Source organism: Phallusia mammillata, chromosome 7 (genome assembly GCF_965637545.1).
Source record: "Phallusia mammillata chromosome 7, kaPhaMamm4.hap1.1, whole genome shotgun sequence".
Classification (NCBI taxonomy): domain Eukaryota; kingdom Metazoa; phylum Chordata; class Ascidiacea; order Phlebobranchia; family Ascidiidae; genus Phallusia; species Phallusia mammillata.
Genome location: NC_137258.1, coordinates 20,162,749 through 20,179,410, shown reverse-complemented (window position 1 = coordinate 20,179,410; position 16,662 = coordinate 20,162,749). Strand labels below are relative to the sequence as shown.

At 38.0% G+C, this 16,662-nt stretch overlaps 1 protein-coding gene across 4 annotated transcripts in view; it reads right to left on the bottom strand.

Annotated features, from left to right (window-relative positions):
* Positions 1 to 568: 568 nt before the first annotated feature.
* Positions 569 to 16,662, bottom strand: part of LOC145237356 (inositol polyphosphate-4-phosphatase type I A-like) — a 28,154-nt gene continuing 12,060 nt past the window's right edge. For 3 of the 4 annotated variants that reach the window (XM_080100172.1, XM_080100175.1, XM_080100174.1), the window contains 16 exons: positions 15,766 to 15,859; positions 14,799 to 14,916; positions 13,431 to 13,594; positions 12,603 to 12,708; positions 10,523 to 10,696; positions 8,728 to 8,953; positions 8,090 to 8,317; positions 7,371 to 7,473; positions 6,837 to 7,015; positions 5,086 to 5,232; positions 4,174 to 4,322; positions 3,692 to 3,758; positions 3,355 to 3,483; positions 2,637 to 2,876; positions 1,842 to 1,996; positions 569 to 1,486 (listed from right to left, as the gene is read on the bottom strand). In XM_080100172.1, coding sequence (XP_079956298.1) covers positions 1,354 to 1,486; positions 1,842 to 1,996; positions 2,637 to 2,876; positions 3,355 to 3,483; positions 3,692 to 3,758; positions 4,174 to 4,322; positions 5,086 to 5,232; positions 6,837 to 7,015; positions 7,371 to 7,473; positions 8,090 to 8,317; positions 8,728 to 8,953; positions 10,523 to 10,696; positions 12,603 to 12,708; positions 13,431 to 13,594; positions 14,799 to 14,916; positions 15,766 to 15,859 — 2,412 coding nt within the window. In that variant the 3' untranslated portion in view covers positions 569 to 1,353. The remainder of the gene's footprint in view (positions 1,487 to 1,841; positions 1,997 to 2,636; positions 2,877 to 3,354; positions 3,484 to 3,691; positions 3,759 to 4,173; positions 4,323 to 5,085; positions 5,233 to 6,836; positions 7,016 to 7,370; positions 7,474 to 8,089; positions 8,318 to 8,727; positions 8,954 to 10,522; positions 10,697 to 12,602; positions 12,709 to 13,430; positions 13,595 to 14,798; positions 14,917 to 15,765; positions 15,860 to 16,662) is intronic. The other variant, XM_080100173.1, reaches the window with a different exon arrangement.

The window sequence follows — 16,662 nt, the reverse complement described above, 5'->3', positions numbered from 1 at the left end:
GTCACTGACTTGGCACGCAACGGCAGGTTTAAATATCAGCCTACAGCCAATGGTGGGATTAATTTTTTTTGTCAGTCGGCTCTATCATAAAAGTCATACTTTCAGTCATACCAGCCGGTTCTGTTACAAAAGTCCATTGACAGTAAGCAGTAATGCTAACCGGTCCGCTGATCTCATAAAATTTCGTAAGACGGTTCTATACAACCGGTGCGAACCGACGGAATCCCACCACTGCCTACAGCCCTACAACAACCTGCAGGCAACTGGTTCTTAATCTTAACCTCTACGTCTCCAAGCACCTCCACACTGATAACGTTGACACTTCTTTTTATTACTGACCGTTAAAGCGAGGTTTAAATTAAAGCAAGTAACCCTAGCAGATTGTGTTTTGAGATGTAATATTGCTCAATACACAAAACAGCTTTTTAAAAATGCCATTGTTGAAACGGTATGTTACACCATATTTGGTTATTTTATTCTGATTCGTTTCCCAAAATCTTTGGATAGAACGTATAAAATAAAAAATTGATACCACCAGTTTTTTTCCACGTACAATTTTGTATTCAGCAGCAACTGGTTTTCACTGAAGAGAGAAGAACAACGAAACACTTAATAGCGTATATGTTGGCAATCAATTGCACAGTACACAATACAACAACACAACATATAAGACTGTAAAAACACATTCTTGCCATAAAGTTAAGTAACATGACAAAAGTGAGGCGTTTTTCATGTATTAGTGGTGCCAAAAAATTCAAGCTTTTTAGCCTGTTCATAAACTAGATTGTAGTTACTAGAAAAAGAGATTTTGACTTAAATTCGGTATTGTCAAAAAAACATTGATTTTTTTACCACCAAGCAAACTGTAAACACATACACATAACATTTTATCAAATCCATAAGAAACGAATCATGTGTAGCATAGGTAGCATAAAGCAGCGTTTTAAGTGCGATTTTTTAAAAACCAGCAACTTTTTCATCAGATTCGTCCAAAAACAACCTAATCATACACCCAAAACGGCAGCACTATAGCAGCATGGCTTCCTTCTAGAGCAGCACTACTGCAAATAATAGTAAAATTGACATGCACTATTTCGGAAAAAATCACGCAAATACTAGGGTTTACGTTTAAGGTGTACGTATTATTACGACACAGACAAGCACCGCTGGAACAATGTAGTTGCCTTTCACCATAGACTAAGTTAGTCCAGTACTGGGCCTAATGATTACGAAACACTAGAAAACACGGCATGATATGTTGGATGTGGAATTTGTGGATAGATCAAGCTTAAAGGATTTTTCGTGTGATGTTTATACGATTCCGCTTTTCCGTATTTTCCCGATTCGGTATTTTCACGAATCCGCTTTTCCGTATGTTCCCTCCGGTGCGCGGTAGAGCTTTGGAAATGTCAGAAGCTGGACGGAGGTAAATGCATATTTCCTTGCCCCAACGTTCTTTAGTGTGTTCTCACGCCGTGTGCCTTCACTGTAAAAAAATAGACCGAGGATAAATAAGAAATAACCCTAATTTCAATGGTAGGCACGGTAAAAGGGAAAACCAGTAGGGCGGCATATCACATTTTGCCATTGCACATACACTATGAGCTATTTGAAATGGTAATATATTCCCTGCACTTATTTTATATTGGGTGTAACGCAGGCAGAAACTCATTGGTCCCCACACAAGCAAAGCTGTAAATAATACATTTCAAGAGATAGCAATGAGAAAGTTTGGTGTTGTAAGGTCGAACACAGTGATCAGTATTGTGCTTAAATAATTATGCTATGTTAAGTACAAACTATCCAAATTCTATTAAATTCAGAAAATACTAAGTGATTACCTTCGCATGCAGCTCAGTGCAGAGTTAAACATGTGACGAGCCATTCGATGCTCATTGGTCAGAATACGAACTTGTTCCAGGGTAACGGCCATAGCTGTTCGGTCCTTTGCACTTTTACAGCTTGTTACACGTACACCATTCAACCTTCGTGCAACCTGCGTAGCAAATATGCTTGGTTAAACTACAAAGCGATGCAAACCAACCTTAAACATGGCAAAAAGACTTGAGTACACAATTCACGGTTTTAAAGATACTGAAACAGATAAGCCAGTACCTTTGTAAAAAAAAAATTTTAAAAACGTTTCGATGCATTTTATTTGAGAATGACATAAGATGTGTGTCGAAACGTCATGTTTTTTACAAATATATTAGCTTGTCTGTATCTTGAATAAAACTCTTACTTATGTTTTGTAAAAAGCACAAACGGAGGTCGCGATGGTTCAAAAATCGCTCAAGCATACGTAAGTAAACCAATGTTCAACATCATACACAGCATTTTACCTAATTTAAAACCTAATTTATAGTTTTATCCTAAAAAAAAGTCCTTTTGAAGTTGGCAACAAACTGGCTTTACTTAATTGAAAGAAGTCTTTCGCATCGAATTTGATCTGAGTTTGAAAAATGTGCTTGATTCTGACCTGACTTCATACCAGGTCTCATTTGACTCGCATTTTCAACGAATTTATATTTTAACTCGGGCTTTGGTAGGTATGACAATATATAGGTTCAGGCCGGGTTTTTGGCTTGTGGGGCCTCCATTTGAGGACCAAATGAAGCAAAAAATTAAACACTTACGTCGCTAGAGAGCTGCAAAACTTCGACGTTTTTATTTTTCTTGGCGTGAACAGCTTGACTGAGTGAGTTCATAAGATCCATAATGGGGCGGTGTGAGTCAGGTTCTTCATTTAACACAGGAGAGGATGACTTACGGCGACCGACTGCGGGATGTGCAACCTTTTCCTGGCTGTTCTCCCGCAAAAACGAACCCGCGCTGCGAAGCTGTTCGTTGATGCAGTTGGGGCAAGAGTCACGGACCTGGAGGAAAATATTGCAAGTTTAGAGTTTGTTATGAAAAGTACATGTATGTAACAGACCAGTGTTGTCAGTCGGGCCTGGTCTGGGCTTCAGCTATCATGAAACGGGCTTGACTGTGAACTTGGCCTATAGTTTCTGCCACAATTTTACCAGCTTTTGGGGTCTATTTTTATGCCTGGTTACTATACTGATTGACTTTGCTTTGTTGTAAGTCGGGTCGGGTTTTCCAGGTCCAGTTGGAATAAAACGGGCTTGATTCGGGCCTGACTTTACACTGTACCTCGTTTATGCCACAATTTTACCAACTTTTGGGCTTTGTTCACTTAAAAAATCAGATTAGGGCCAGTTTAGGGCTTGTACTTTTGAGCCTGGCCCAGGTTTTGGAAGCCTTTGCTTTTGGCCCCAAAATGACCCGCTTTGAACTCTGTATCGATCCCACAGACAGATAGAAAAAGTAGATTGTTGCAGGGTGGCTTACCGAGTCGTAGTAGCTTAGTGTTCGTTGTACAGCTTCCATGTTGAGATATTCCTGTAGTGAAGTGTTACCGAACTTTTCAGCCAAAGTTTGTTCCTCGTTTATTCCTATGTTGTATATGACGGGATGCACCTACGAAAATGTTTTAAACAGTTCAATTTACAGTGCAACAGTTTTGCATTCCAACACCGCAAAACAGCCGCCAAAATAAAAGACTGGCCCAGTGACTAGTCACAATTATTCATCCAATGCAGTTAAGTCATGTTTTCATTTAATCATGCAAAATTTCAATAAAAAACGGTTATAAAAAGGACACACATGGTTACATTGGTTTTCTTACCTTTATAAGGCTTCCGTTTTTCAGTTTTCTGGGAAGTTTGGCAAACATCAAATCGGCAAGAGGTAGTCTGGTAAACCAATAAAAATGGCAGATTAGAATGTACAAAACCTTAGTCATACAAGGCCTGTGAGTGAATAAATAACATTTATATTGACCAATAATCAATCATTTGTATAGACCATGTATCTTAGACTTTGATAACATACATGTCCGGTACTAAATAGTTAACAAAACAAGGGCAGGGTATCATCTGACTCACATGTTTAACGTTTGGGAGGTAGGAGAAGGGGTTTAGGAGGGTTCTGGTTTGATAAAACGGATCGATTTGGACCTGGTCTCAATTTTACTAACTTTTTGGCCCATATCAGGTTTGTTTTGAAACAAATTTGGATTGAGACACAATTTCAGGCCGCTTACATATCTGGGCCTTTGTGGTCAGAACTTTACTATTATGGATTTCTCGCATAAAAAATATAACTTACAGTACTGTCAGAGCATCAGTGGATCCCTTCAACAAAGGGAGTAAATTTTCCTCGGTAACAGCTTCGTCGGACGCTAGGTGGTGCTGTTGAGAGGCTCGCACGCATTTGAATGAAACATTTATTAAATCCATCACACCGACCGAGTAGTCCTAACATAACAAACGGGTTAAATTGAGAATATTGAAGTCCATACCAAATTAACACACATAAACGCTAGACTACAGTATACCATAATGATTGCCAGCCAAACAACGCTAAAAATTAGGACAGTTGGACCCGTGATTCTCAAACGCGGCTCTCGGGGCCACGTGCGGCTCCCAACTACTTATTTTGCGGCTCCCACCAAACCTCAGAAAACCACCTGAGATTGCTATTTTAGCTTTCAAAGTAATAATCTTTACTGATTTTCTTAAGGTTTCGATTTTTTGCGGCTCCCAACACACTTAAAAAACTACCATTCGGCCCCGACAATAAAAAAAGTTTGAGAACCACTGGAATAGACTATCTATGATTTTTTCAGCAAAAATGAAATATATTATTGATTTCATGGAAATATGTTTTTAAACCATTGTATTAAATATATTATTTTGAGTTTTAGCTTTGCCAAAACGATAAATTTCAACAGAAAAATTCGACTTACTAATCTAGCAATTTACTGCACTAATATTGCTAGCAGTCACAAATTATGAAGGCAAACATATGAGCTTAAATAAAATACTGACCTTTGTTCAATTTTAGGACAACTTTAGTGCGCAAATAAAAAAAGAAAATTTCTTACAAAGGACAATACTTTTTTTTCTACTTTCTTGCCAATCAAAAGAAGGACAAACAAGAACGTTATGAGAACTCTGAGTATAGGTGTATATCTATCAGTAACGCTTATCATAACTTATTTACCAGTTATAGAGTTACCTGAAGCATTCCTAGTTCATTTCCATAAGTGCTGAGCAGAGATTCGACTTGGAACAAGATTCCAACTTGGGCATATTGATCAAGAATTATCTCGTTGTTAATAGACGATCCCAGGGCAGCGGTAACACCGCATACACAAGATGATAACTGCAAAACCACAAACAATAAAGTCTTACTATGTATACCATGGTATTGAAATGGTACCAAGTTTCAATACAAATGTTAAGAACTGCCATATTGCACGTATCTAATCAAAATGTAGTAATACAGTAATCGTCCCGATCCACGGTTGCTCAACAGACAATTCCAGTCACATATATAGACAAATCTTAGCTGACAATTTCAGGATACTCAAATCAGTATGTTTATCATTTTTTTATATCATGATTTATTTCTTGTTCAGGACAGATGATTGTCCATATTTTTAAGGGCGAAATCGTTTTCCGCAGTGGTTTGTAATAAGAAATACACTGGCGGATTTGAGTATGCTGAAATTGTCAGCTAAGATATATTGTATGTTTATGTTGTAAACATTTTTTTCCATACATTTATTGTACGGTATACTTTCAAGCAGGGGTGGGCAACCTGTGACCCGCGGGTCGCATACGGCCCTTCATTAAAACTTGTGCGGCCCGCAGAGACGCTTGGATTTCAAAAGTATACTGTCAAACGAGTCCAATTATTACGTATTTTTGAGCTGATCATTGCGCCTGATGCTATAGTTTTCAGCGATCTGGCAAAATGTGGCTAGAATCAAATACGAAATATACATGTAGTTAAGCATATTTGGTAAGAAACAAAGCAAAATCACTTTGTGTGATGCACATGTGCGGCCCTCGATCCAATTTTGACATTTATAATCGGCCCTACAGTAACAAAGGTTGCCCACCCCTGCTATAAAGGTATGTAACTTGCGGCCATATCCGGCCCATTGATTATGGTTGTGCAGCTATCGGAGATTTTCAATGTGTTGCCCGCTGCACTATTTCAATACAGTGCTAGCATGTGAGCCCATTTCTTTTGTTTCTCGTCAGATTTTATAGGCCTCTTTTAGCTAAGACGCTAGTAAGTAAATTCCTTAATATGGACTACAAAAGTAATTTGCTGTTAATATTTTTTAACCACAACGCGTATGATGTAAATTGCGTTTAACATGATAGATAGCGGCAACGTAACCAGTGAACTGTATGATTAATGATCACTACTATCATATGGTGCTGTGTCACGCTGCTGTACACTAATCCAAGCTATATTGGAAATTGAATCCACCCAACATACGTTTGTTTGTTTCATTTTTATCCTCGGTTGGTAGGGCAGTGCCTGAATGCGCTATGCTCACAATGAGTCCGCCGTCGAGCTGCCTGTTTTATGGAGTTCAATTTAGTTCGGGGCGCAATGTCTCTTTCAAGGTTTCTTGCTCAGGGAAACACAAGTGGCCGAGATGGGATTAGAACCTACAACGTTGTGAACACAATACGGCTTCGCTACCATACAGCCATTGTGGCGAAACATTATTACAACTAGTCGCACCTGATTCCTTTGCTTACTGTAACGCCTTCTTGTTTAACATATTTTTCATTCAACTGTATTTAGCATCACACCAGTTGAATGACAAATTTGTTGAATATGAAACCTGGTGGACGAAACACTTACTCAGTAACATCTTCTGTTACTTAAACTAGCATGGACAAGTGTTTGGTCTAACACTGTCCTAATCGTGACCTTTGACCTAGCCAAAGAACGTGGCTTACCGCTTGGCAGAACACGAGTTTGCGACGGTAGGATAGTTCGTTTTGGAATGAAATATCGGGCTGGGAAAGTTCTTGAAACGCAAACGACGACGTAGCTTCGTCACATGACTTGCTGACGTAGGTGCGCAGTGACGTCAGGTCTTCCATGGCCTTGGCGTGCTGCGAGCGACCGGACACTGCTTAAGAAAAACGTAAAAATATGAAACAAGGAACTTCAAACAAGGCTAAAGAAATATTGCTGAATTAGAAGATTTCGTCTAAAATGCATGAACCCTTTTAAGTGGAATAGTGGTGAAAATAACGGCCTACATAGACGTAAAAAGCGACATGCTTTATTGTTCAAACGTTTTGGCAAATGCTCATGCCATTATCAGTGATATGAAAGCCACATTAGTTACACCCGTTTATACACTTGAGTCGCATGAAGGAATGATAAAAAGGTGCGAAACAAGCGTCACATAAAAACGATAGATAAAAAGGTGCGCAGAAGCGAGGTGTAAGCCACCTTTTAAGTGAGTTTGGGAGTTTTTTTACCTTCTCCTCTAAGGAAACCCGCTTCCAGTTCAGGAGTTATTATTCCATGCACAGATTTCACAACATCGGCAAGAGTAGACTTTACCGACAACTTCAAATCTTCCTGTAATGAAAAAAAAAACTTTGTTGGTTAGGGATAGCACAAAAGAACTCTAAAAGATAAATGAAACCCCTGGATTATGTATACTTTAGCAATAATAGCTGTTATAAAAATGTAACATTTTCCCGGGGCTTTGGATGAACCACTGGGTCATCCAGGGTCAAACTTTGGGAGGAACATCTTTAAACAACTATCTATCATAAGTTTAAATTTGAAACAGTTTAAAGTGCTCGTTGTTGGCAAAACGCGTAAAAGAAACTAGCGTTGGGCAGAAAAAGTTCTTTGCAGAAAGAAATTGCAACTTGACAAATGTTAAATGGCATTTCAGGTTTTGAAAAAAGGTTGTGTAAACATATTGGGCCGCCATAGCTTTGCTATAAATTGAAGCCTAATAGGATGAAGAAGCACTGCCCTAAACACACAAGAACCCTGGTTAAAGAAGCTATACTGTAAAAAATGTAAGGCCAACCTTACACCCCATCCTTCACATTACACCTTTTGACCTGGATTTAACATTTCTGGCGTTCACTACCCACTTTCAATTTCGGCTCTTAAAACTCCATAGGCGCCTATAGACTAACACTAAAACAAAACTGAAAACTATTAAACAATCACTGACCCAAACACCTTCAGGCGACACATCCTTGCCAGAGCTTACGCTCATCCGATTAAAGGCTACTTTCGAAGTTCCGTTGACAAGAACGCTCGCTCCTTGAGTTTGTTCATGGCGTTTGGTACCAGCTTCGGTTTCATCGTACAGGGGCCGATACACAGGTCGTGCGTTTGCAAGATTCAATACTGACTCCGTAATCTCCTCGCAGTCGAGACACGTGACAAATTCGCAAGTCTACGGAGATAAGAGGTTTGAGTTAAGTTTTTGCACCGTTTGCCTGCAGTTCCTGCTTGATTATCTTAACCTATGCTGAGTGATAATTTACCCAAGGTTTTTTCAAGAACTAGAGATTATACAAAAATTGAACTGCTTTATTGGTAAATTTGGATCTTCAAAACCAGCTGCTAAATCTAAGAATAAAAGATAACAAATATCGGACGGTAAATAAGGCCAATTTAGCTACATTTTTTTTGTAGGCACCCCTGGTTGAAAAAAAAAACAGTTTTACTTTTGTGGCGAATTCGACCAATTTTAATAAAAACAGAATCGGTTAGGTAAAGTCGGAGTTAATTTTGTTTCAAATACCACAAACCTGCATAAAAATCTCATTTAATTTCCGATAGTCCTACTCAATCCTTTCATACCTTTGTGCTTAGACTTGCGAGAGACTCGTGCGACGCTGTGACCTTGTCGGAAGAGTAGAGGTCAACTGTGCTCTTCTCAGATATCTGCGACACCAATGCTCGTAACTTTTCTATCTGATAAGCAATTTGCTTTTCAAGGTTGATGATTGTGGACGAAAGGTGGTCAGATCGTTTGCTGCTTTTTCGTAGACAGTGAGCAATGGGGTGAAGAGGTAGGCTTTTTTTGCTGTAAATGACAAAATGGTTTTTAGATGAAAACGCAACAATCTACATTGACGCTTTTAGGGCAGATTCTTAACCATCAGAAAAAACAACAGATGAATTTCATTTAACCTTGTTTCAAAAACCTAAAATTTTAACTATGATGTCACAAACAAATGACGTCACTAAACTAACTATTGTTACCCAATAAACATGCAAAATTCCCGCTTTGGGGGTAATTACCCACTAGATAGGAAAACAATGACATAGAGGGTGTAAATTGTTCTATCATGTAAATATCTTCAAATCAAAACAAAACCACCTTTTTAGAGCTCTTTAGTCATTTTCTTAGTATCTCTACCTCATGGACATGAGTGTTTTGACACAACAATAGGCCAAAGGTTTTATGTGGCTAAATACAATCTTCAAACGAGAATTTTTCAGTAAATTTCAAACCGCTTTAAACACCCATTTTTACTGCTTGCTACGAAGGCCATATACACGTAACATCGTACTACGTATTAAAAAGCCATATTAAAACGATTACATTTTGAAAATACAAAAACAGCCTCGTTAGCAATTTAATTACATGGTAAATAGCAACGCCTCTACGGAATCAAAATATAGATGGATTTTTTACATAAATCTCGTCTTTACGACAACGTATAGTAGTTTTCCATCTGTTATTAAAGCTCTTATAGGCCATAAAACCTTCAAAGATCCAATATCCAAAGTGTGGTTTATACCACAAACGACCCATGTTATACAAGGGCGTTTGTTTAATATTGATGAGTATTATGTCGTAAAGCGTGTATAACTGTAATAAACCGGGCTACTTAGGAAGAACATTTGCATATATGATCAGTTTGCGCCACCCCTGCTACTATCAAGAAAAGGATACCATGTGTTGTTTGAAACTGACAATAAAGAAAGCATCGAGGCATCTTGCGTATACACGTAACATTGCAGTGCTGCTTTTCATTTAAACCACCCCAAAAACTTCACCAAATTTGAAGCAAAACGTCAAATGCAATTTTGCGCTTTATGCATGAGAGGTCAAATTCTAATTTCATCCTAGTAAAAAAAGTGTGTTGATCACGAACAAAACTTATAGAAGGCTTGTATATAGGGTATTAATTCCATTGCTTCGGTTACAACCGTTATTGTCCGTGTCAATTGTTCATTAATGGAAAATCTTTCGAGTGATTTTGTTTCAGTAACCGCGAAAAAAGATAGATAGTTGACACTAGATTTGTAGGCGGGCCAGAAATTGGGTCCAAAACCCGAAAGTACAAGCCCGAAACCCGGTCCAACAATTGTCATATTAAAAAAGCGATGCTCGAATTAGGCCCAAAAGTTTGTAAAATTGTGACACGAGCGTAAAGTCAGGCCCGAACCACGCCTATTTCTTTGATTTAAAACGCGAAACCGGCCCACAACCGACTTACAGCTCCGTAAACCTGTAATAAACGAGTTCTAAAATCATATATAAAAGCCTAAACCTGCTATAAAGGGGAAAATGCATTTTCAGCAAGCGCCCATCTATTTGATACATTGCCCAACAGAAATAAAGGCTTTCAAATTCGGTTTCTACCTTTTTCCCCCTTCGTCCATATTGGTTAGTTGAGAAAGCAATCCGCCTTGCTTAAATCCCATAGCATGTGCGGTGGCAGCTCCAACAGTTACGAAATCGTATTCGGCACAGGGTGAAGTGGGAGATTGATGCATTGGCGAGTCGCTTGATGAACCAGTTGGAGATGAGTCTTGCCTAAAACAATACGATTAATTGGGACTTGTTTTTTTTCAATTGTTTTCAATGTTGTTGACCAGGTTGTACATTTTCTGGTGTAGTTATTTCAAAAAACTTGTTTGATTGTGGGGAATGGTTACTATCTTTTTGTCAATAGTTTTTTCCAGAACTTTTTAAAAGCTTGCAGAAGCAATGTTCCGAAAAGAATTTTTGTAGTAAATTTCAACTTGTCCTGGCACCCAAGATACCCATTTCCCCAGTGTATTTTTCGAAAACTTAAATTTTTGTGGCGAATTGGTAATGCTACAACTCATTTTTTTCCAGAACGTACAGTTTGCAGAAAGCAGTCTTCCAAGCAATATTTGTGCTGTAACCTTTATTCTGTGCTGCCACAAAAGTTATACATTTCCTGAATGGTTTTTCGAAAACTTGAATGTTTGTGCCAATAGGTTATTTTTCTTAGCTGTAAGCAATAATAGAAACACAATTCTTGCTGTACATTTCATCCTGTCCTGCCAGTTAGACATTTCCCAAAAGTATTTTTTTAAACTTGTTTTTGTGGCGAAATTATGTCAATTACTTATTTAACCAAGTTATTTCCTTCTGCAATTCTAAATTCGTCCTTAGGCAGTATTTGTACTTATTAGGAACAAGTGCAGTGTATATATGACAGGGGTGGCCAACTTGTTAGTCGTTAAGATCGACGAAAATTTTCTTAATTGCACACGATCGACTGATCAGTAGTAATTTAGGCTACCACTTACACAAAGCAATAACGCAAATTTCTGCATGACATTTGATTGACGATTACCACATATTTATATTCATGAGTTTTATTATAAAGCATCACCTAGTTCTTGCAACAATAAAACGTCGCATATGTACATATTTTTCAAACTTTTAAATCTCCTCAATCAATTGCAACTGCTTCGTTAACGCAAACATTAAAGTTGTGACGACAAACGAAAATCACAATTGTTACCCAACAAAGAGAGTGACATTTACATTATTATTGTCTCATTGCACATTTGTGGGTTGTGTCAAAATGTCAGAAGTGCTGTTTTATATTATTTAATTTGTTTTTCAATTGATAAGCTTTTGATTAGTAATGGAGAATTTAGTGCGATCGACCAGTCAAAAGCAGACGATCGACCAGTCGATCGCGATCGACGTGTTGGCCACACCTGATATATGACATCATAAAGTGAGAGCGTTTTTCTTTGATACACTTTTAACACGGAAGTAGCAACAAACGTCCATGGCCAAGTTAACTGGTGTGGGTTATTTCTATATTTCTAATTTTAATCAGAAACACAAACGACAAAAATAAAATCGTGAAACACAAGTAAAACTAAATTAGTCCAGTAGTGTTTCTGATTTCACAATCCAACGTAGTTTGTACCCATTACACATTCTCGACAGACACCAATACGCATATTGCGTCATCGCGCTAAAAACGTCATCGCTGTATATAACAATGCTTTCCAACGATCAATAGCGTTGAATTGACTATCGACGACACATACGTTTGAATGACGTGTGCAAAACCCCTAATATGGAGAACAGCTAACAATACACAGCAAGTGTGCTTTTTTGGCTGTTTCACAAACAAGAATAGCCTTGGAAGATATTTTGTTTGTTTTTGGTTTTTCTAAGCGTGTACGCATGCGACATTGTGTCAAAGTAAAAACTGGTTAACAAACATCTACACGCGTGATTCCCAAAAGTTTTTTATACTAGCGTACCACTTAAGGTTTCATGTAGTGTTCGCTTACCACCTATTTTCAGAAAAACTTTTCGGGAAACACTTTTATTCAGAACATAGGCTAAATATTTCAACAGTTACATTAACACAGCACCTTTTTGTTGCATAAAAAGGGAATAAAATGCTAAAAACAGTAATAATGGCGTAAAAGAGCCTCACCTGATAAACTTGTTATTTTGGACCCGAAGCCGTTGTAAGTGGAGATTCGTGGCAACAAACTCCAGGTTTTCGTCCGTTTTGTCGACACTCTTTTTGAAGTACGGATCTTTCAAAAATACAGTTAAAAATTACTTTTGACACATGTAGGGTTTTGATAATATAAGTCCACGTCTGTACCCGTGCATGTAATAACGAATTTTACACCGAATGTATGGACATTAGAAGCATGTGCCACATCTGCCATGCAAAGCAACTTATTAGGAAACGTACACCTATGTTGATATTACTTTACACCCACTCTAGAAACACTTTTGTAATCATTGACAGCAAATGTTTACGGTAAATGCGTGGGTTATATTCTACTGAAGTTATTCTATGCGACGGCTATTATTAAAATAATTTTTCACATTTTTAGGGCTTGTGGGTGAACCGTTGGGTCATCCGGGGTCAAATTTTGGGAGCATCAACTTAAGATAACTAACTAACATGTGTGTAAATTTGAATAAGTTTAAAGCACTCTTTCTTGGCCAAACGCTTGGAACAAACCAGCGTTGTGCACTCCTGGTATAGACTAATCTTGGCATTTTTAGACATATTTGTTGATAATTTTGACATGCAAACTCCCCATGTGCAGCAGCAAATAGTATATTACCCTAGCTTTGATGCGAGAAAAAAGGTTTCAAGCACTCCTTCTTGGCCAAACAATAAAAAAATCGGACAAAAACAATGTGTCCCCAATGTGGAACCGATGATGAATATTTTTTTATTGGAAGTTGAATGTCCAATATATATAATGGGGTAAGACTTTCCACAGGCCAAAATCCTTACTTTTGTTGATGAGCATGAGGTGTTTCATTCTTGCATTGTAGCGCTCCAAGTATTTTTTGCAGGTTGCCACTCTCCTTTGTCGTACCGAGTCCCAATGGTTGGTGAGACGGTCGAACGAATCGTACGAAGCGACTTTCTTAGTTTCTTCGTTGATGCAAACTTTCCTAAACATTAGAAACCAACATTTGAAAACAGCACAACCCTGGTTTGATAAAGAAACCGCAAAAGGTTTCCTATCAACTATGCAAGCACACTTGGTAACAGTAAACGAGTTATACATCGCCTAGTGCCAGAAGTGCTTTGGCAAAACTATGGTTGTTAACATGTATATATGATAAGTTTACATTCTACACTAGCAGGCCCTGTGTATTCGGAAAGTTGTCCGTTTCTGAAAAGGCTTTATACACACAAGTATTGCTTCTCCAGCCATATGGGATCTTGTAGATTAATTAGAAGAGCAATACTCGTTTATACATTATGCCTGACAGCAATAGCTTATTTATGTACACAAATTCTACACCTAGTAGACCTAATACTTTCCGAACTTATTCATTATGCCTGTACTTTGAGTTGGACATTGATTCACGTACATGGTATCATGTTTGTTTTGCTTATGTCAAATTACTTAGTAACCACTGTAGGTGGATTGGCGTTCAGTTTATTTTGATCGATTAAGAAAACTGAGGTGACAGAATTACACTAAACTAAACGGCAAATCAGTAATGGCTACGTGGCGTCAAATAGTAAAAATGAGTATAAGACAAAATTGGTGATTAAGGTTGAATGGGCCCCCGCGTGAAACTTGGAAAGGGACCATATCCATATGTATTTATACATAACAAACTATCGTCCGTAGGGCAAAAAAAACTTATTAGGGATTGGGGGCCTCTTACTGTAGCCCAATCAGCGATCCCTTAATCAGTGGGGTCAAAAAAGGACCAAAGTAACCTTATATTCTACTATGTTATTCATTAAGTGTTTGGCAAAGCCCCAAACATTTTGTCCATCCTACAAATTTTGGTGGTTATTATAATGTATGGTAATAATGTTATGAGTGACTCTTAATTCATGTCATTAAATACGCACTCCATATTGTAATTGTAAGGATTACCAACTTGCAAATATATTCACAGGGAACTACACCCCAAGGGTAGAACAAGGAAGTACAGAGGCATATATTTATTTATGAAAGGTGACGTGGGGTAACACAAGACAAACTTGGCAAGTTTTCAATAATCCTGTTTACCACTACCTATAAATAGCCGTGCACAGTATCAAGTAATTCGATACTGTACCAAATACACACTTTTTTAGTTTTAGAATTACAAACATATTGCAAATACATTCTAACATCAAAAATGTACTTACAGGAATGCTATGGGAATGTGGAATGACAATTTAGTTTCCAGCATTAGCTCCTGAACACTTATGGGTTGATCTGCATCAGTAGGAAATCTGTATGTCCTTGTTGTAGGGTTGCAGAACACTGTAATTACACATTGATATTTTATCATCTTTTATCCTGTTTAACAAATTTACCAACAACCCACAAGTGGCTAAATCAATAGGTATCATGTATTCATGTTAAGCTTAGAAACTAGTACACCTAATACACCAGCAAGTTGTATGGTGTGGACACAACTTTGCCCATTACATAAACTGTTTTATTGTACAGCAGTGGTTCTCAAACTTTTTTTAGTTGCGACGCCTAAGTTTTTTAGAAAAGTTTTCTGGACTTGCGACGCACCAGCAAACAAAAGTTAATTAAGAAACTTATTATTAAAGTTGTGTTTATTGATACAACAACAAAAAGTTACGAAACTGAAATATTTTGCGACGCCCTTGGAAAATTGAAACGACGCACCAGGGCATTGCGACCCACAGTTTGAGAACTACAATTGTACAGTATGACTTATTAGAAACTATTCTTACTGGCAGTGTTTCACACAAAAGTGATGTGTTTCGCATAGCTTTCTAATTATGACAATATTATGTTGAAAATACTGATACACCAATGCACCCATTAAATTGTATGGATAGAAATAATTAGCAGAATGCAGCAACTGGTATATTGTACAGCATAATGTTTAGTGTAGCTTTTTCAATACTTATGATGCATTCATGATAAACTTGATAATTGTACACCTAATGCACCCACCAAATTGTGTGGCTAGGAAAAATGCAAAATACCGCAACTGGTGTATTGTACAGCATAGTTTATGAAAACTTAAATTCTCTGTGCGAATTTTTGCACTGTAACATAGCATAGTAATGACAGTAGTGTAACAAATGTTTGCAACATAAAAGAAAGGAGGCAGTACAGGCAAGAACTTACTGGCTTGAAGTAGGCTGTTGTTGTCAAAGGATGCAGTGCACTCAGTGTTTTGTTTAACACTTGCAGCCAGAACTTGGTCAACTGGCACCACGATCTACAAAGTAATATTTGTATTATTAACAGTAATAAAAGAAACAGTATTGGGGCACTTGTTTTACTGCAGGGGTGTGCAATCTGTGGCCCATGGACCCAATGTGACCCTTTGATTAGAGGTTGTGCGGCCTGCAGAGACACTTGGATTTCAAATGTACTGGCAAACAATTTCAATTATTGTATATTTTTGAGCAGATTAATGCGCCTAGTCATAGGCGCCGAACACGGGTATGCCGGGTATGCCAGGCATACCCGGACGAAAATCTCGGGTATGCCGCATACCCGAGAATTGGACCAACGTTAGTCCAATCTTTGTTCTAACCGCCTCTACCGCAAGTACAACGACTTTCTAGTTTCAACCGAAAAAACAACAACGCTTATTGTTACGTCACAAACGTAAGGTTCATACCATCAAAATTAACGTGTCAGCTTATCGAAAGTTTCTGGCAGTTTCGGACATCGTTTGAAGTAGACTAAACTTTAAATCTAATGCATCACATACAACTCACTGGGTTAAATATGCGACACGTTGCAAACGAAACACGCGACTTCAAAACGTATAAAACGATTTTTGTAATGGCTAGGCCAGAAGTATGTGCGTTTTGTTGCGTGAAAACAAAGTATTTTTGTGATAGTTATTGCAGAGAAAATGAAGGTTGAACATTAAGGTAATTTGCGAGGTAAGGTGACATCCCTGAACCTTTTCTATTTTCACTGTCTGCCTCCCCGTCATTTCGGCAAGTAAGTTCATTTTTTTGCAATGTGTAACGCGGTGTTAAGGTGGCTGTACACAGACTGCGTATT